The 20,931-nt window shown below is 38.8% G+C and overlaps 2 protein-coding genes across 2 annotated transcripts in view; one reads left to right on the top strand and one right to left on the bottom strand.

The window, feature by feature from the left end:
• The window catches only part of MANBA (mannosidase beta), a 59,505-nt gene extending 54,032 nt beyond the window's left edge, over positions 1–5,473 (top strand). The window contains exons 15-17 of the mRNA XM_026672706.2: positions 1,781–1,923; positions 3,583–3,840; positions 5,167–5,473. Of these exons, the coding sequence (XP_026528491.2) occupies positions 1,781–1,923; positions 3,583–3,840; positions 5,167–5,391 (626 nt within the window). The 3' untranslated portion in view covers positions 5,392–5,473. The remainder of the gene's footprint in view (positions 1–1,780; positions 1,924–3,582; positions 3,841–5,166) is intronic.
• A 1,939-nt stretch (positions 5,474–7,412) lies between these two features.
• Positions 7,413–20,931, bottom strand: part of NFKB1 (nuclear factor kappa B subunit 1) — a 74,999-nt gene continuing 61,480 nt past the window's right edge. The window contains exons 16-24 of the mRNA XM_026672705.2: positions 20,342–20,456; positions 19,575–19,776; positions 18,272–18,441; positions 17,790–17,892; positions 15,235–15,353; positions 13,722–13,788; positions 13,222–13,394; positions 10,526–10,700; positions 7,413–8,090 (exon numbers count right to left, since the gene is read on the bottom strand). Of these exons, the coding sequence (XP_026528490.2) occupies positions 7,903–8,090; positions 10,526–10,700; positions 13,222–13,394; positions 13,722–13,788; positions 15,235–15,353; positions 17,790–17,892; positions 18,272–18,441; positions 19,575–19,776; positions 20,342–20,456 (1,312 nt within the window). The 3' untranslated portion in view covers positions 7,413–7,902. The remainder of the gene's footprint in view (positions 8,091–10,525; positions 10,701–13,221; positions 13,395–13,721; positions 13,789–15,234; positions 15,354–17,789; positions 17,893–18,271; positions 18,442–19,574; positions 19,777–20,341; positions 20,457–20,931) is intronic.

Genomic DNA, 20,931 nt, shown 5'->3' with positions numbered 1-20,931 from the left:
CAGGATGTGGTGGCTCAGTCGCTAAGACACTGAGCTTGTTGATCAGAAAGGTTGGCAGTTCAGCGGTTCAAATCCCTAGCGCCATGCAACGGAGTGAGCTCCCGTTACTTGTCCCAGCTTCTGCCAACCTAGCAGTTCGAAAGCATGTAAAAATGCAAGTAGAAAAATAGGGACCACGTGTGGGAAGGTAACAGTGTTCTGTGCGCCTTCGGTGTTTAGTCATACCGACCACATGACCACGGAGACATCTTCAGACAGCGCTGGCTCTTCGGCTTTGTAACGGAGATGAGCACCACCCCCTAGAGCCAGAAAAGACTAGCACGTATGTGCAAGGGGAGCCTTTTCTTTTATAGATCAATATCTGAGTGTAGTGATTTCTTTAAACCTATTAATTGCTTCAACTCTGGCAGTTTTTAGAAGAATTGTCACATGGGTTGAGTCAGTAGGAATAAGCACATGTATCACACAGCATGTGCTGTGAAGGTTGAGTTGGGATAGGAGTGGGAAGACCAATGTTCAAGTCTTCACTTGACCATATTGGTTTTTTGGGTGACTTTGGGCAAGGCTTCCCCTCTTAAGACCTTGCTGGGTGATTGTTGTGAGGATCAGATGGGCATGAAACCTCATCATATGAAGCTTTGAGTTTTCATGAGACATGGCAGCCTAGTATAATAAGCCAGGAGTTCCCAAATTTGATTCATGGCACTTTTAGTGTCTCAATATTTTTTTTACAGTGTCCCAAGCTAGTAGTTTACAGTGTCTAACTGTGTTAGTACCGTTCTGCTTCTCTTTCATAGATTCAGTTTAGGAAATGGATTGTGATTGCCAAAAGCTCCTGTGGCAACACATTTGTTATTCTTTAAGGTGTCACTACATTTGGTGTTATTTCTATTACGTATAGGCAGTCCTTGATTTACAACAATTCATTTAGTGACTATTTGAAATTACAACGGCACTGAAAAATGTGGAGAAAAATGACCATTTTTCACAGGAGCATTGCAACATCCCTATAGTCATGTGATCAAAATTCAGGTGCTTGGTAACCAACTCTGACTTATTACAGTTACAGTGTCCCTGGGTCATGTGATCACCTTTTGTAACCTTCTGACAAGCCAAGCCAAAGGGGAAGCCAGATTCACCTCGTATCCATTCCAATAACTTAACAACTGCAATGATTCACGCCGACTCTGTCAAGAAAGGTCCTAAAAATGGGGCAAAATTCACTTCGCAACTGTCCTACTTAGCAACAGAAATTTTGGTCTCAATTGTGGTTGTAAGTCACGGACTACCTCTACATTGCTGCCCAAGGAAAGCAGTACTTGTATCCATTTCCAATATGGTGTTATAACCGCAACTCCTAAAATTCTCAGCAAGCAACCCATCTGGAGATTTCAGATTCTGGCAACTTTTTCTAAGACAATATATGTAAAGGACAGTCTTTGATCTCCTCCTGAATGAAGAGAAGGGAGCAGGCTTTTGAAGCCGAATAGCAATAGCAATAGCACTTAGATTTGTATACTGCTTTACAGCCGTCTCTAAGCGGTTTACAGAGCTAGCATATTGCCCCCCAACAATCTGGGTCCTCATTTTACCCACCTGGGAAGGATGGAAAGCTGAGTCAACTTTGAGCCTGGTGAGATTTGAACTGCCAAATTGCAGGCAGCAGATAGTCAGCAGAAGTGGCCTGCAGTACTGCACTCTAACCACTGCGCCACCACGGCTCATTGGGTTCTTCTGAGAAGAGTGTGGTGATTTTTTTCTATTTTGAACCCTTACTTAGAATATGGCGGCAAATGGAAGATGCTTCATTATTTTGCCAAACATTTCTTTGCTCCTTTGCTGCCTGTGGCGCATGAGAAGGAAAATATTTTCTACATATATGGAGTCTCGGATTTTCATTCTGACTACAGCCTGGCTCTCAAAGTAAGTCCCCTTTTGCTTCACGTTGAAATGAGAGCTGGAGAAGATTCTGGAGTAGGGGGAAAAGTAAAACTGCCAGTTGAACATAAAAGACAATGGTCCATTGTTTATATTGTTTTTACTGGATTGCTTACATTTTTTATATGACTAAAAGGAATTCTGAAGCAATAAATGTTTTCTTTGGTATTTTGATGCCTATAATATCTTCTTAAAAGAGGTATGCAAGAAGGGGGAAAGAATTAAATATCTAACATGGTAATTCTTCTTCTATGGTTTTGGCTTCATTCCAGTTTGCAGTGTGAGCCCGGAAAAAATGTGCAAAGCAATTTTACAGAAAGGTTCTTTACCTTTGCTTCTTTTTTCTCCCCTTCCCCTTCTTCTTTCACCCTCTTTGACAGGACAAGGATGCCATTATTTTTCTCTTGTACTCTGAGAAAGAAAAATGGCCACCATTTTGCTTTGAGGCAAAACCACCGGCAAAATTCTTGGCCTTAAAAAAAGGGGGAAAAAACATTTTTAAAGAGGCAAACAAGGGAGAAAACCCAAGAAAACCCTTTCTATTTTGATTAGTTTTTTGTGGTTTTGCCTGATGTCATAGTGGATGGCAAGTCATAGCTGACCTTGACTGCTCTCAGAAAAATGTTATGTAGAGATGGGCCTAGTAATTATGTGCATGGGAGGCTACAAGGCTATCTCAAGGCTGGAGGCTAGATTGGGAAATAAAAAATATAGTTGCCAAGAAAAGTAAAGAACTTGGAATATGTTTTTAAAGTTACCAGGAATCAAATTTGAAGGAAACTTTTTTTGGGGGGGTGGGGGGGGGTAGTTGAGCTTCCCTTAGTTTTCTCAAAAGCCAGAAATGAAATAAGATGGCATTGTGTCTAGGTAAGTTATATTTAATTAAATATTATAGTTAATATTTTAAACTAAAGCTGTGAACATTGCAAGAATGGAATATCCAAAATGTTTTGTGCCCAACACATTCTTTGCAAAAGTTACAGCTGTTTTGGAGTGGTCTGTGGTTACATTGAAAAAGATGTATTTTGGATATTTTGTTCCATAATTTCAGTCCAGATGTCATATAAAATACAGTTGCTCTGATTTTATTTTGTGGGGGTGTAGAGATTGGGAACATAAGTAGGGCAGAGGGAGGGAGGGAGAGAGAGAGTGAGAGAGAGAGAGAAAGGAGAAGAGAGAGGGAGGAGGGGGGAAGGAGAGAGGGAGGGAGAAAGTGGGGGGAGGGAGGAAGGAATGTGCTGGGTGGATAAGACATTGGATAGCCAAAGAGGATGCTAAGCTGGATAGAGGAGGCCTTGGTCTATTGCTTCTGTATTTAACTCTGGGATCCCTCTGGGTTTTATTTTGGCACAAACCTGAAAATACCAAAAGATTCTGGCTTTTGCTCCTTACTAAGTCACAACTGGTCCAACTTCCAGAACATGGTAGATTGTTTCAAGTGTGAAACAAAATATATTTTCCATTTTACGTGCTGTACAGCTCTCATGCAAGACGAGATACAACATAGTAGCCATGATGAAGGTATGATTCTGCTTTTTAAATAAATTTACAGAGATGTTTGAGTACCTGAATTCATTTGATGGAAAACAGTCACTCATAATCTGTTTTTTTGTCTTCTCTTGATCTGTCTTATGGGCACCATAGATAATTGTATACGATTGGAGCAGAATGGATCCAGTATGTACTTTGACGATAGATGATGTGATTGTTAAGGCAGGAAGTGCAGTTCCCATTTATAAGGAGCCCATCAATGATCTCTTGAAAAGATGTGGAAATTGTACCAGGCAAAGCTGTGTCATTACCTTTCTCTTTGAGACTGAAGGTGAACCTTCCGGTCCAATTAATTGCCACTTTCTGTCCTCACTGAAAAATGCAAAAGGATTAAAGAATCCACACATTCATGTAAGTACCATTTCCAGCAATACTTCTGACCTCAGCCAAATAGAGTCTTGATTAGATGTGCGTGTTGTTTTGAGAATTATAAAAGGTAGAGGAAGTGACCTGCTTGCTCTTGTTCCTGAAAAATATGAATATATTTTGATGGTGCGCATCTAAATCAGACTCCTAAGTTCTTTTTCCTCTTTCTGGCATCTTTCTGACCTTTATGAAGATACGCTTTCACAAGACAGAGATGGGGACAATGGGTGTGACTTTACTGACCTAAATAACTTCTTTTTCTTCTCCAGCTTTGGAGAAGCAGAGTTAATTACAAGATACCAAGTCACCTAATTTGCATAATTTATAGAACTCTCAGTGCATTCTTGCCAGTTTAGAATTTATTTCTGAAAATAGATTACACAAGCAAATGCGTACCCATTTACTTCACCTAGTTTTGGATTTTTCCCTCTGGAAGAGATTTTACATCTTTTCAAGCAAAATGTTGTTTTTGAAATGGTATTTATTTATTTTATATAGTTTATATACTCAATTTCTATAATTGCTTTTCTCAATCAATGATTCTGGGTGGCTTAGAATTCAGTTGTAAGATATGATCTCTTTCTGAACTATGTTACCATGTTCATCATGAATATAAGTGAAAAACTGCTTGTTAGGAAACTATCTGGGTTTGGGTTATAGAATAACACAATCATTAATCATGTATGTATTTCTGCAATAGTGCTTCTGCCACCAATATTTTTCCATTATTTTTGTGGTCCCATAATTAGTGTTATGTACTTGATGGGGAGAAATAGACTAAATCAAGCAGACTGGAAAATTAAATCATATTTTGCTGGGAGACCAATTTTACCAATTTAAATACGTACAGAACTGGATAAAATGTTTATCTTGAGCATCAAACAACATTGCCACTAGGATTATTAAGGATTAAGGATATATCTGGGTTCATTTCTTAACTAGGAAATAATTTTGGAATTGGTAAGAGATAATTTCCTGTATTTTCACCAATTAGGAGCTACAATTCCAGGAATTTTTGTGGTGATGGTGGGAAATTTGGATCAATAAATTCCAAAGCACTCTTTATTATAAATGGAATGTTATAATTAGGATGTTCTTTATACACTTTATGTGAATATAAATGGATTTTTATAATTGGGAAGTTCTTTATACAGTTTATGTGCCATTTATTTTTTCTGCAAACTACAGTAATCCGTTGTGAAGATAGCACAGTATTAAAGAGACCAGGTGTAGTACAAATTTTCTAGAATTCCAAATATGTAAAGAAACAATGAAACAATAGAGTAACCTAAATTTGTCTGCCCCTTTCAGGCTTCTATTTCTCAAGAAGGAGGTTATTTTCAATTTGCCCTGGAAGCCACAGCCATCGCTCCTTTTGTTTGGTTGGATGTTGGGAACATCCTAGGAAGATTCAGTGACAATGGATTTCTTCTCACGGAGAAGCAAAGACTCATATTTTTTTACCCTTGGGAAACCACTAATGTCAAGGAACTGGAGAAGTCATTCAGCTTAACGTCGCTGACAGACATTTCCTGAGAAAAGAATGGAGAAGAAAGCTACTGGAAACAGGGAACTTTTGTAGGAATGTAATTCTAAAATAAAAATGGATACAATGGAACGATTGGACATTAGTGTCATGCCAACTTCCTACACATGTGGCATTACTCAGTTAACTGGAGGGAAGCCAAGTGCAGTTCTGAATCTCTTTAGAATAAGAGTACTTTAAATAAAGTCAGACAAGAACACTTCCTGAGAGACGTCTGTGGACAGCAAAATATGTGATACTCCACATCCCTCTGGTGTTATTTTTTTGAAGTCCAGAACCAGAGTCTGCATTTCCAATGAAAAAAATACATCGCAAAAGTCCAGAGATCTGTATGGAGTGACCAGAGGGACCTTCCCTCCTGTTTCTTGTGTTGGAACATTGTAGCTACTATGGTTAAAATACTAGATGGGCATTTTTCATATGTGATTATAACACTATATCCATAACCATAGTTTCCATTAGGAAAATGTGGCCATCCTAGACCAGGCTATGTCCAAAAATGCCAAGGAATTTCTAGAAGCCTGGCACTCTGACAAATCAACCATCAACAGACACATAGGCCTTAACAACATCTGTAGACTATTGCAAAAGAAATAATCAACCAGCCCAAAAGAGAAAAAGACTCCAGCACCTCTCTGCCAATAATCAGCACTCAGATCAGCAAAGATTAACTTCAAGGCTAACTTCAGATCAACAATCAAGTAAGCAATACCCCAGTCAAGAAACTGTCAAAGAGCCATCAGTAACAGCCCAACCAAAGAATCTCTAAGACCGTCCCCACCTACACAGACAGGCAAAACACCAGAATATAAACTGACAGCAAACACCACCCCTTACTAGCACTGATGGCTACCAAGTTAGGGTAATGAAATGTCTGCATGAAAACAAGCAAGCTCAGAGAGCACCAAGGACCCCTAATTATAACACTATCACAGAAAAATCTTATGGTGGATAATAGGGGGTCCCCAACCCCCAGGAACTGGGCCACTGAAACGGCAGGCGAGCGCATGAGCTCACAAAGTTCAATTTGTGCGAGCTGTGGACACACACATAAAACCATCTTCTCATTCAGTGCAGCTCTCACCCTCCCCCATCAATCATGCCAGTCCTGGGCTCTAACTGTCCCCACATCTTCATCCCACCATTGTGCCGGTCTGCGGAGCCAGAAATGTTGGGGACCAGTGGTGTATAAGGATAATATTGCTGGTAAACACAGGGTGTTTGAACAGATTGCTGGTTAATAGAGTGGACCTAAAGAGGCCAGATAAGAGAAAACAGTATAAAGCACCTCTAGCAATAATGTTCCTTTTTTTGTTAGGAGTAGCAACCAGCAACTATCATTTGTAACAAAGCTTTCAGCTGGACTTAAATTCTGGCACTTGAAGTAAGCAGCAATTGAATAGAAAATGGAGGGCTCAGCATCCACGACTTACAACCACAGTTGACCCCAAGAGTTCTGTAGCTAAGTGAATTTGCCCCATTTTATGACCTTTCTTGCCACAATTGTTAACTGAATCACTGCAGTTGTTACATTAGAAACATGGTTGTTACGTGACTCTGGTTTCCCCATTGACATTGCTTGTTAGTATGTCGCAAAAGGTGGGCACATGAACCTGGGACACTGCAACCATCATAAATGGGAACAGTTGCCAAGTGTTTGAATTTTGATCACATGACCATGGAGATGCTGCAATAGTCGTAAGTGTGAAATATGGTCATAATTCACTTTTTTCAGTGCCATTATAAACTTTGAACAGTCACTAAATGAATTGTTGTAAGTCAAGAACTACCTGTAGTTTTCTCATCCTCTTAAGATATTTGAATTTGTAAAAATGTTTTAATTTTTTTCCCTGGTTTTTCTGTCACTCAAAAATGATGCTCTTGCCTACCTCAGAAATAGTAACAGGAATCAATTTATGTATTTCCATTTTTAAACTTGCTCCAAATGCAATGTTATCAAATGATTGTGAGAGGTTTTCTAGCCATATGTAGTATATAAACAATGCCACAATTTGTCACAATTTTGCTTTTTATTATAAAAGTAAACTAAAAAAAACAAGCTTTAAAAAATTAATGGCAATTCATCTAAATTGAAATATTTACAATATAAAAAGGGTAAAACTATGGCAAAACCCTTGAAAGCTTGCATTATTTTATAGACACCAGATGGAGTTTTAAATAAATTTACACAATATTTTGCAATTAAGTATCCTGATTATTGTTTGTGATTTTGTGCTTCACAGCTTTGGACCATGGTTACAGTCTATTATATAACTTTCACTGAGCATGAAGAGAATGGTTAATTTTCTTTACCATTTTTTTCTGGGGAAAAAATAAGTGCCATTCAATCCTTTTCCTGAGTCTTCCAGTTTACTGGCAACTGGTCTGAGTTTTTTGAAAGGTCCAGTGGATAAACATTTCAAAGAGCTTTTTCTTCTGGTGAACTTTGGCTCTTTAAAAGCTCTAATTTCTCTGAAAAAAAATTCATAGCAATACCATATTTAAGTTACTTCAATTTTGCCTTGTAACGAGTTGTCCTGTCCATAGCCTGAAGCCTTTTTCTTAAGATTTATGGATGTCTTGTTGGTAAAAGATTCAGAATATGTAAAACTAAGTTTGTGAAGCGAAATCTCTACTCCACTGTCACAAATGCTTTCAGCATCCTGGAATTTGAAATTACATATTTCATCTGGCGAAAGAAAAAGAAAAGGTTGAAAAATGCAACGAGGCACAACACTTTACAGAATTACACAGTACACCCAATTGTTATAGAATGTAATAGGACCTCCTATGCTTTTCCTAATCCAGAATCAAGTTTCAGTCTGGGCAGGAATTTTATATTGCCTTCTAATTATTTGCAGGAATTTCATAGTTTAGTTACAGTTTAATCCCTCTGGAAGGTAAATTGGTAGTTCAAAAACATAATTACAAAATAAATAATATTTTTGGATAACCAACACCCTAGAATTAATATAAATAATGTAGGAAATGCTAGGCAAGTTGAACCAGCTTTATGGTATAAGAAGTGGTGTATTATCTGAAGATTCTTCTAGAATTGCTTTCATGCCAACAGTTGTCCTCTATTCTTGCAAACTGGGTTTCAAGTATTGAAGGCTGCCCCAGTTTCAATGGAATGGAAGCAGTCCAGGTTTCATAGAGTTTTACTACTTTCTTGCCTGAATCAGGGGTGGTATGCTACCGGTTCGGCCCGGTTCTATAAAACCGGTAGCTCTGAAAAGCACCAGACACTGAACTGGTTCGGTGTCTGTTCCTCTGTTTGGCCTACCCACCCGTCCAGGCTCTTGGCTGTCCTTTATTTCTTGCTTTTTCAACATCAGCTGCTTTGCGTGGCACAGCTGAGGTTGAAAAAGCAGGAAAGAAGAGGATTTTCAAACGCTGCACAAGCAGTGCTTGTCAGCTGTCCGGGCGGCATAACTGAGGTTTTTAGGAAATGGCCTACACATGCGCACAAAGCGCACGTTCACCAGGGGTGGGATTCTACCTGCCAGAGAACCGGCAAAGCACACCACTGGCTGGCTTTGCCCTGCCCACCCACTCCTTACCTGGCATGCGCGCCATCAAACTTGCCTGCTAAGTTGCTATTTTTCCTCCCCCCCGCCCCCCCGACCATCAGCTATTCTGCTGTACCGGGAGATTTAGATTAGCTAGAAAGCAGGAAATCAATCATTGGATTTCTTGCTTTCTAGTTAATCTAAAAGCAGAGCTGAGCCTGAAGCTTCTATTATTCAGTGCAAACTCAGGTAGCACATGGCAGAAACAAATCTCTAAGTGAATCTGATTCTGTGAGCAACTCAATCTGCCCGCTGCTCTGCCTGACTTTGGGAAAAAGTTGCTCTTTTTTAAATAAAAAAATTCAATATACATGGTGTGTTGTGAGTTAATTTTGTGAGTTTGCTTGCTAGCAAATTTTATGTGACAGACTCAGGTAGCTGATGGCAGAAAGATAGATCTCTGAATGAATTTGTGATTCTGTGAGCAGCTCAATCTGCCTGCCTGCTTTGCCTGATTTTGGGTAAAAGTTGCTCTTTTTTTATAAAATATTCAATATTTACATAAATATTTATAATATTTACATACAAGCCATGCCCAGTCAGTCACATGACCACCAAGCCATGCCCAGCCAGCAAGCCACACCCACAAATTAGGCCACACCCACAGAACTGGTTGTTAACAAATTTGAATCCCACCCCTGGTCTGAATCTTACTTTACTACCCATCTTCAGGAATTTTAATTGTTTGTAATACATTTTAAATGCCACTCCTGCTTCTAAATGGATGCAACAGAAAAGCTGGTAAGAACCCAATATATGATACATGCAAACACATAACCTGTACATTAACGGGGTAGCCATAACAAGGATTATTCAAAAGCAATTTTAAGAAGGGCTTGCTTCCCAGTAATTAAGAATGTAACATTTTTAATAGAAAAATAAGCAGTTATGGGCTATTTAGCAAACCTAAAAAATATATTACTTTTATATTCTATGTTCTCCATAAAAACTCAAAGCCTTCGTTTCCATCCAGGAACTAATCAAAACCAAACACACTTAGCATTACTAATTGAAAATGAATCTGACTCTGTAAAGTGATTGTACATCCACCCAAAAGAAATATTAAATTTAAAATCTTTGCTTGCTTTGCCATAGGTCATCCAAAAATTTAAAATCACACGTGCCTTTTAAAAACATAAGAAAAACACTGTTTCAAATAAACAGTATGTGTCTACCTTGATTTGTAATATTTCCAATCTGTAACGTTTAAATATTGACTGAATGGTATATGAAGCTTATCATGGTTAAAAGTACCTGATGGTGTTAATGCCCTAATTTAGAATATTATTTGGTGTGAGAATTATACGGATATCCATTTCCTGCCCTGTTTCTAATCGGCTCAAGGAAGAATTTTTCGGCTCAAATCCTGTATCATCACATTGATGTTATTGCTGTCATTGTCCTAAGAAACTAATTCATCTGCAAAATGATGGATTCAGTAGTATTCCCAACCCTGGTAACAGGAATTCTGGGAGTTGAAGTCCACAAATCTTTGGACAATGACGTTCCCAAGGTCTACTAATCTACAGGTCTGAATTGACATGTAAGTTACCTGCTTGTTCTGTCCTAGGAGAAGGTAAATCACATAATGGAAGAACATCATTTTTGGTTTTCTCCTGGTTTGACTGTCTTGATGAAGTAATTCTTTTCTCAATAATTTCAACAGCCTCTGGATAATCCATTTCTCTGAGGGCATCAATCAACTCTTTTACTGTTCCACCAGAAACCTACCAAGAAGGGAACCAAAGTTAAATAATTTGGAAGGATTTTTTCTTTCCTCAGAAACTCTATAAAGATACAATAATATCAAGTGGGAGATAAATTTGTATATCTTAGAACTGTACTCTGCCACTCCGAAAAATATTAAGAGAAAATTGAGTGACTATGCAGTATAGTATTTTTTAAATCCTGCAATCTTATTACCATTTGAGAAAACAATGTAATTCACCTGTTTTCTCCACTGCAAATACCCATTTGCACAGTAAAATAACATGTTTTAAATGCTACATTCAGAATGGAAAGAAAACATTTCATTTTATACTTTAATTATAGTCTGTGGATAAAATCACCAAACAGAATGTATCATAGAAAGAGCTGGCTATCTCCTAAATATAGGGGTGCACAACTCCAACAAAATAATTACAATACAATAATGGGAAGAACAATAGAAAAATCAATTACACTCCAAACCAGGGGTGGGATTCTACCGGCTCTGTAGAACTGGTACCTCTGAAGAGCAGCAGACACAAAACCGGTTCTGTGTCTGCTGCTGTTTTGGCCCACCCGCCCACCCGGGCTCTTACCTGACCTTTATTTCCTGCTTTTTCAACCTCAGCTGCTTTGCGCAGCACAGCTGCGGTTGAAAAAGCAGGAAAAAAGTGCTTTTTCAAATGCTGCGTACCCGCGCGCAGTGCTGCTCAACTGTCCAGGCAGCAAACTGACAATGTTTTACATGTGTGCACGGCGTGCATCAGGCGTGTGTGTCCACGCGAAGTGCGCATGTGCGCTCAAAACATAAATCACTGAATCGGTAGTTACACCGGTTGGATCCCACCCCTGCTCCAAACAGCAAAAGAAAATTGGTATAAAATGGTTTACAAATTATAACTTGAACAGAAATCAGAAATAATTTTCTGTAACGCCAGAAAAAACAAATAAAAATTTTAAAATATTCTAAGCTATACTATATGTTGACAGTTGCAAGAACAAATTTTCACATTGGAAAACAAAGCTTGCAGACATCAGATAGGGTCACCAAAATAGGAGAATATTGTATGCAGCAATGACAAAATTGACCATAGATATCCATAATAGAAATCTAATCAAATTTAAGTAGGAATGAGATATACTACTTACTATACTATAGTATAATATACAGTGGGACAAACTGAGACACTTGGAATGTAGCTTTACAATAAAGGTATGAAACTAATAAATAATAGGTGAAAGGGTTCAAATAGATTCTAGTAACTTTAATGTTTAATATAAAGCACATATATTTAAGTTTTGGCAGCAGTTGGGGAAATAAACAGAAAGGAAGGGGAAAATATCATTAGAAACTTTTCTCTTAATGCTTTTATTTATGTTTTATTAATGCTGGGTTATTCTTTTTGTATCATTACCAGTGTAGATTTTTCTTTCCTTTGTGTTTTGTTATACTAACAACAATATTTTAAAAATTCAATAATTGGTATGGAATCTGATTGCATTATCTTAGTGGGTTAGGTCCAGATTTAGCAGCTGGATGCAGGAAGCAGAATTCTCATCCAACCCTCCAGAGAGAAATTTGTTCAGCCTTCCAAAAAATGTTGCACAAAGAATGCAAGCAATGGTGAATGAATAAGTTATACATGTAGTCCTCAGGTTATGACCACTCATTCAGTGTCCATTCAATCTTGCAATGACACTGAATGAAGGCATTTACAGTGCTTCCATGGTCACATGATCACAATTTCTGACATTTCCTGCCAGCTTCCCACAAGCAAAATCAATATGGGAGCCATCAGAAAGATCAACGTTGCAGTCGTGTAAAGTACCCGCTTAATGACTCATGTGGTCTTCAACCTACACGGTCTTTACTCAGTAGCAACCAGAACTGCTACAATTGCTATCCCTAAGTGAGGTGGTCATGATGTGGTCAATTGCATTTTACAACCACGTCACTTAGCAATGACAATTCTGGGTCCAATTACTATTGTAAACTGAAGATTATCGATAGTAGGCGTGTCAAACTCTATTTCAGTGAGGGCCGCATCAGGATTGTGTTTGACTTTGGGGGGCTGGGGTGGGTGTGGGCAGGGTGGGCATGACCAGCTCAATGTCCCTCGTGTCAGGGGTGCCTGTGATGGCCCGAGCGCTCTGCCAGTGAAAACAGGCTCCCACGGTCCGTTTTCAGCTGTGACAGCCTCCTGCAACCCTCCACCAGCAAAAACAGAGCTCGGGAGGAGTGTGTGCGGCCCTCCTGAACTCCTTTTTGCTAGGAGGGGTACCACGGGTCAGTCCTTCCCTGTTTCTAGATGTAAGCACCCTGTGGGCAGGATCCGGCCCACGGGCCTTGTGTTTGACACCCCTGGTCTATAGTGTGAAAGACAGAAATCCCTAAAAATTAGGAATTCCAGAATACAAAGAATTTGTATTCAGTAGATAAGAAGTTCTACATGACAAGATCAAAGTTAAAATTATGAGATTTTTTAAACACCAACTTGTCAAAGAACGTTTTTACCATAGTAAGGCAGTTAAGAGAATTACCTCATAATTATCCAGTAGAGTTTTTGATGGAGAAGGACTCAACCGAAAGGCATTGTTTAATATCCCTAGCCCGAGCTTTTGTGCCAACATGGACCAGCTTTTGGTCAGATCAGGAACTTCAAGTAATTTGTACAGCTGTAATTTAACATCCTCATTCAGGTCTTTCATATTGCCTAGAAAAAAAAGAAAAATCCACTGAAGTGCCATAATTATGGATTCCATAAATTTACATTAAACTATCTTAACTTCATTCAAATTTCCAAAGAACAGCATACAATATTTTAAAGTAGCATGAAATTCACTATTGATTACAACTGGGAAATTGAAACCATACATACTCTTATAACAGGTCACACTGGAATTTTTAATTAGAATTTAAAAAAATTAAATCCTCACTGACTTCCTGTATAAGTTGGCTCCCTGCAAAATAATACCTACTACAGAAAGAAAGATTATATGAGTATCAAAGGATTCGTTTTCTTGCTTAAATATGCTCTCACCTTGAATCAGAAGATGCTCAGAAGCTGCCTTTGACTTACAAAGTTTGCTACTCAAGATGTCATACACCTGTCAAGAAAGGGTAAAAAAAAACTAGCTAGAGATAAGTAAGTATTGATTTTATCATGCACATTTTTCCTGAGCATTATATTGGCCAGTTGCCAAGTTTAGAAACAATGCCAAATCACAGCTTTCTGTGTCACAGTGACATTCAAATTCTTAGCTTCTCTCCTTTACTATAGTAGTAGAACTACCGAGAGAACACAAGGAAACTTTCTCCAGTTTTGAATCAAAAGTGATTTTAATTAATAGTGAAAAACAACCCTATTGGTTTAAACTTTTTAAGAACAAAGCTCACACAGCATCTTGCTTATTAATTATAGTTCAATTAAAACTTGTCTTTTCAAAGATAAGAAAAATATGATTGGTTTAAACTGGGGGGTCAAACTCAAGGCCCACGGCCCAAATCCGGCCCATGGGTGTGTAGATCCGGCCCATGGGGCCGCCCTGGAAACAATGAAGGACCAACCCACGTTGTCTCTGACAGGGAAAACAGAGTTTGGGAAGGCTGTGTACGGCCCTCCCAAGCTCCGTTTTCTACTGTGACGGCATCCTGCAACCCACTGCCAGCGAAAACAGAGCTTGGGAGGGGCGCGTGTGGCCCTCCTGAGCTCTGTTTTTGCTGGCAGAGCGCTCAGGCCACCACAGGCACCCCCGACATGAGTGACATCAAGCTGGCCATGCCCATGTCAATTTTCAAAACTACATCTTAAGGTGTCCCACAGGTGCTTTTTCAAGAGGCAACTGGACTTTCTGGTTTCTTTTTGAAGACAAGAAGCGTCTTCAGCTCTGAAAAGAAAAACCAGAAAGTCCAGTTGCCTCTTGAAAAAGCACCTTTGGGACAACCATGACCTGGATGACTGAGAATCTCCACAGACAACATCCTAAGACAAGGGTGTCAAACTGGATTTCTTCGAAGGCTGGATCAGCATTGTAGTTCTCCATAGCAGGCTGCGAGGGAGGGGGGACCATGAGACGGGCACTTCCTGCAGCACTCTGCTGGCCAAACTTTGGGCGGCAAAGTGCTACAGGAGGCCGTCCAAGCCGAAAACAGTGCATGGGGGGGGGGCTGCACTCCATTTTGGCTGTCAGAGGCACTGTGGACCTGTCCTTTGCTATTTCCAGGCCAGCCCTGTGGGCCAGATTTAAGCACCCTGCAGGACGGATCTGGCCCGCGGGCCTTGAGTTTGACATCCCGGTCTTAAGGTGTTAGCACTGACTGTATCATTGTAAACATAGAATTAAAGTCACTTATAAGAGTCATTGGGCATTGAGAATTGCCCTTCAGATATTGCTGAACTATAATTATCCACATCCTTGAACACTGAACCTATTAGAAAACCACAAATTGCCAACTTTTTCAAAAGAGAAAATATCTGAACCGAAATGAACCGAAGAAGAAAATAATGAACAAAAACGTGTTGGCTCTTGAAACAAGGTGTCGTGATCACTTGCCTCCCAGCTGGTTGCCATATCCAGAGGAGTTGTCCCAGGTATAATTTTTTCACTTTCATTATCTTTTATATCTTCCTCTTCAAACAACGGCTCGAAGTTTTCAATGTGGGGATCTGCACCTATGTTAGTAATTAAAGAACATGGAAGAGACACCATAAACTACCTTTAGCTTTTTTATTATAATAGTTCAGTTTAATATGTAGGAGTTCAAGGCACCTAGATATCATTGGCATTGCTTTGGGAATTTCATCCCAATTTCCCAATTTTTAAACAAAATTAGCACATTGACAGCGTATGTATGTGTTATCTACTGTATGTTAGGAAGCTTCCAAAAATAATTGATCCCATATAAAGGAAAAAAATCAAAAGATATTACTTCACAGTCTTAGTTGCATCCTCATGTCCACATTTGGGGCAGAATTGTTTTGATTTGTTTTTAAATGAAACTCTTCGTTAATTATCTCTTTTAAGTGCTAGTCATAGTGCCAAACAATAGTACTTGGAATGAGAAATTCTACTGGAGAACAAGTATGAATTCATCTAAATGTCCATCATGGTCTACAACATTAAAGTAATATTGATAAGAATGCTTTACCTCCCCAAAGAAAAGACTCTTTGAAAAAAAAAGGGGGGGGTCTCTTTTTGTTCTGACTTTCTCTATTTTTCTCTTCTCCTCTTTTCTCCTCCTTGTTTTATTTAGGAATCTCTCTGGCCCTGCTTTTCCAACTGCAGTTTAACATAGTATAAAAAGCCTTATCTATACTAAGTTTCCCCTGCACAAATTTGCCTTGACTCATTCCGAGCTCATTTTACAGTATAATTATAATATTGTAGTCAAGCTCTGTTGAGATGGTTTGTTTAAGTCACTTCAGAGTGGGTGCATAGTACCTTAGCACTTTCATGCACACACCCTTCCTATTTTTCATCCACTTCACTCAAACCTATAAGAAGACTTAAAGAAGAACACAATTCCATTATTTTACACGAGGAAGAAGTGGGGTTGTATTAATGCTAGTCCTGTTTAATGGTACTCTAAAATGTACAGACCTCCAGTATTTATTTGGAGAAGGAAAGGAGGTATTCTTGATCTATGTTGCCTTAATAGTATTTTGAAATGTATCTTTATCTTTAGAACAATTACCTACATGTCCAAAATATGAGGGTATTGAATTGAGGTTTTATGCCAGTTTTCCATGTTTGTCAGTTTCAAACACTCCCCAACAGCTATCAGTTTCTGCTCTTGTTAGTATCTGTTTAATATCTATTTTGTTGCACGATCAATGCAGGGCGTCCTTCTTCCTCTTTGGGGCTATTTCTCCTCTAGTGTCAAAATTATTCATTTCACATTGTTTTAACTGGGGAGATGCAGGTGTGCTAAATGAGGTCTGCTAAGAGGGGCAGACTAATCAGCCTGGAGAATAAAATATACAGGCTCCCAAAGTGGGACACTACCCAAATCAAGCTGCAGTGCCTTGATGGATGAACATTTCCTCACTGTGCTGTGATGTGTAAAAGAGGACAACAACACAGACAAAGGAAAAGCCACATTTTCCTATAAGAGTATATGACATACTCTTAAATAAAGACAGCACCATTTGGTAGCGAGTGGAAATAAATGAAATAGAGGCAGGATGAATATTGGCAATAGGCGCAGAAAATTGTATGCTGGCATTGTTTTGTGCTTGCTTAAGGAAGATGGATAATGCTTTAACTCAGTCGTGGGGGAAATATCTTTCTTTAAAGACTTAACACTATATATCGCAATAATGAATATCATTTTTTAAAAAGGAAATTTGGCAAAAGGTCAACACTGAGTCAGTAGGGGGAGCTGAGGCATTAACTTATCTGAGGGTGTTGGGTTACTGAACAACGAATTGGGCAGGATCACACAAGGTTTTCCATCCCATATTTTGTCAGCCTCTGATGATCAGGGAAATTACCCCAATCTGGCTAATGACATAGTTAATTCTGTAATTAAATTTTCAAAGAGAGAATGACTAAAACCACAAAAGAAAATGAGTAAGAAGAAATGATAATGCAGCTGAAGAAAGGGTGTAGGGCAGATAATGGACTAAGAAGAGGAGGAGAATGAAAAAGTGCTTAAGAGGGAAAAGGGAGAAAAATTTAAAATGTGAATTGTTTAATATTACAAGACAAAAACTGTCACTGTTTTATTACAATAATGCAAAGCATAATAGCAATAGCAATAGCATTTGTATACCGCTTTATAGTGCTTTACAGGCCTCTCTAAGTAGTTTACAGAATCAGCATATTGCCCCCAACAATCTGGGTCCTCATTTTACCAACTTTGGAAGGATGGAAGGCTGAGTCAACCTTGAGCCTGGTGAGATTGGATCTGCCAAATTGTAAGCAGCTGGCTGTCAGCAGAAGTAGTTTGCAGTACAGTACTCTAACCACTGCACCACTGAGGACTGCATATGTGAGTAATAGAAAAGCACTGCAATTTTTGGGCTATAATTTCTAGTTGTATAATTTTTCCAGCTAGAACTTTGGGAGTGTATCATGATACAGTCATTATAGACTTACTTCCTTACCTGCTGCTTTGAGAAGGGCTGCCAATTTTGTAGATCCCCTTCCAGCTGCTATATGAAGTGGGGTGGTTCCATCATAAGTAACGCTGTCCACAAATGCATCTCCCTGGTTTTTTAAGCAAAAAAAATAAATGCTGTTTTGGCTCGTGACCAGCTTTAAAGCAAAAGCTACAGAAACTACAGTGAATTGGCCTAAGATCACAACGATATTCTAGTCTTTCTAGAATACATGCACTTTAAAATAAGATTAAAATAATCAAAATGTTCCAAAGCTATCAAATCTCACAAGACTTTGTGTTTCTGATTGAAATCTTGTGAGATTTCAGGTAAGAACAGCATGTCTCAGATTTTGACTAAGTGAATTGAAACATGTGAGATATGAACTTCCAACATTTTGGATATCTCTTTCTCTCCCTCTCTCCCTCCCTCCCTCCCTTTCTCTCTCCCTCCCTCCCTCCCTCTCTCTGTCTCTCTCTCTCTCTCACCTCAAGTAGAAGGCAACCTGCCATGGAAATATTTCCTTGTTCAATAGCCAGGTGCAAAGCTGTCCTTCCAGATTTCTGTTCCTGGATATTGACATCAACACCAGCAGCAAGAAGTAGTCTGAGACACGGCATACTGTTTGCTATAACAGCTAGGTGAAGGATTGTCAGACCTGTATTATAATAACAATAATAAGAAGAAAATATGAATAATTCATATGGCAATACTAGGGAGAGTAGAACAGAAAACAAAGAATGGAAGAAGATCAGAAAGTATCAAGATCATAAAAGCAAAGTTGAAAGATTGTGGCATAAACCAATTGTGGTAGTTCCAATAGTTTTGCACACCGTACAAAAAATCTTGGCCAACAGTTATAAAATCTGTGCATTGGCAGAATTTCCATGTATCCACACTGCTTGAATCCACACATATACAACACTGAAATATTACAATATCCTAGGTTCTTGGAAAGAATTCAATGTGTATGAATTTCATTACTCCCTAAAGAACTGACAGTTGTAATTTCCCACTGTTGTGTAACAAACAACAGCTTAGAACAACTCACATCCTGCGACAGTACTTTTAACAACATCTCTCTATCCCAGGTCAATGGAAAAGATTCACTAGGTGATAAAAATGCCAAACCTTGTCTAAAAATCTCCCTGACCATGCAATCAACCAAAATAAGACACAATCAGGAAAAGAAGACTTGTATCATGAAAAAAAGACTATATATGGGGAGAGTTGCCCTTTTTCTCAAGACAATTTTTTCCTGAAAATTCAAATTTTTAAAAAGTGACCACCACCATGTTACTTAAGAACAAAACAGGGGCTGTATAAAAAGAGGGCTGACATATTTCAGGACATATTCTTTAACATCTATGACAGAACTGGTCAAAATGAACCACCCAAAAATATCAAATTTCAGATGGGCAGTATTGTAGGATAGAAACAATGGAAACAGAAAATCTTTTGGAAGGTTTCCATCGAGAAAATAACAAATAATAGCAGACAAGGGAAGAGATGATACACTGACATGACATCCTCCTTATCACTATCTTCTAAAGGTTATGGTCAGTTTTATTCAGTCTACTCTAAAGGATCTTTGGTTGTACAGTTAAAGAAGACTGTACAGCTGTTGATGAAGGAGGTGGTATAATAATGTGTTTTGTTTCAAAATGCAAGCATTAAAATAAAGAGCTTCCTTGGAAATCTAAACTTTAGTGAAACAACTAATAGCTATTCGAGAAAGTAATAAGACAGCACTATTGATCCATTAGAAACATATTCTGAATACTTGCTTACCATCCCCATTGGGAAGGTCTCTCATCACAGATGCCTCTTTATGTTGAAGCAACATACTTAAGGCCACCTCATCTCCTTGCTGAGCTGCCAAATGGAAGACAGAGTTCCCATGGCGGTCCAAGAGGTTCACGTCAGCCCCAGCCCCAAGCAAGGCTCTCACAATTCCCGCCTGCCTTGTTATAACAGCCAAGTGTAAAGGAGTCTGTTTAAAAAAAGGAGAAGGAAAGGGAGAAATAAAAAGGCCATCAGAATTCCCCCCCCCCCCACCACACATCTGTTTTTGGATATGTGTCTATGTGTGCGCATTTGAAGTCATTTTGACTCCTGCCAACTGCCTGGAATTGTCCCTATAGTTTTCTTTGCAGCATTTTTGGGATTGATGTGCTCCTTTCCTAAGGTTGACACAGAGCGACTGTATAAATCTCACCAAGCTAGCTTTGTGCTTAATGCAGAGTAGAACTGATTCCCAGTTTCTAGCCTTGGGCCTTTAAGTACTGCCCCAAACTGGCTCACTTTGCACAAACATACCCATTTAAAACTCTATGAAATATAAAGTACAAACATGGAACTCAACTGATTAATACAATGGATGCGTAGGAAAACCTGTAGCTTAAGAACAGTAGAAAGGTAATATTGAATGGGTCACATGAGTTTCAGTTGCAGACAATATGTCATCTTGTCAATTTCACTGTGTCCTCTAAAATAGATCCACTGAGGTCCAAAAATGAACTGGTTTGTGTATTACATTCCTCCCAATGTTTCCATACCTGGTAAAGGTCATTTCTCACATTGAGAACAGCAGCAGCATTCATATTTGCTATTACTTCTAAAAGGTTCTTCACCAGTTCCATATGAAGGTGAATAATTGCCAAGTGGAGGACACTGGTATCGATCAAAAGGAAGAAAGGAAAAGAAAAAAACAATTTCAACAATAATACTAGAAGAGATAAAGATACTGCGAATCATTTTCCTTACTTAGCATTTTTGCAGATCATAGAGCTGTGTAGGAAAATTGGAATTCCTTTTCTAGATCCGGAGTATTAGTGACAAATAAAGCTGCATATAGTGGTAGAATGAAATTATTACCCTCAATTTCCAGAAAGATAGCCACGGTTTTGCTTCATACAACAAAGTGCAATCCTGAATCTCTTTAAAACCTAACATCATGTAGAACAGAGTTGAAATCATTGATTGTGTCCATAATCAATTTAAGGCAGAGGTCTCCAAACTTGGCAACTTTAAGACTTGTGGACTTCAACTCCCAGAATTCTCCAGCCAGCTTTGGGTTGCCAAATTGCCAAGTTTGGGGACCCCTGATTTAAGGTATCAAAAGCCTCCCTGATATTCTTATATCATT

The sequence above is a fragment of the Notechis scutatus genome, chromosome 4, assembly GCF_049901735.1.
Source record: "Notechis scutatus isolate UNSWTSFEM ecotype Mainland chromosome 4, rNotScu1.2, whole genome shotgun sequence".
In the NCBI taxonomy this organism is placed as follows: Eukaryota; Metazoa; Chordata; class Lepidosauria; order Squamata; family Elapidae; genus Notechis; species Notechis scutatus.
The sequence above is the reverse complement of the archived record's forward strand: the minus strand, read 5'-3'. Positions and strand labels throughout refer to the sequence as shown.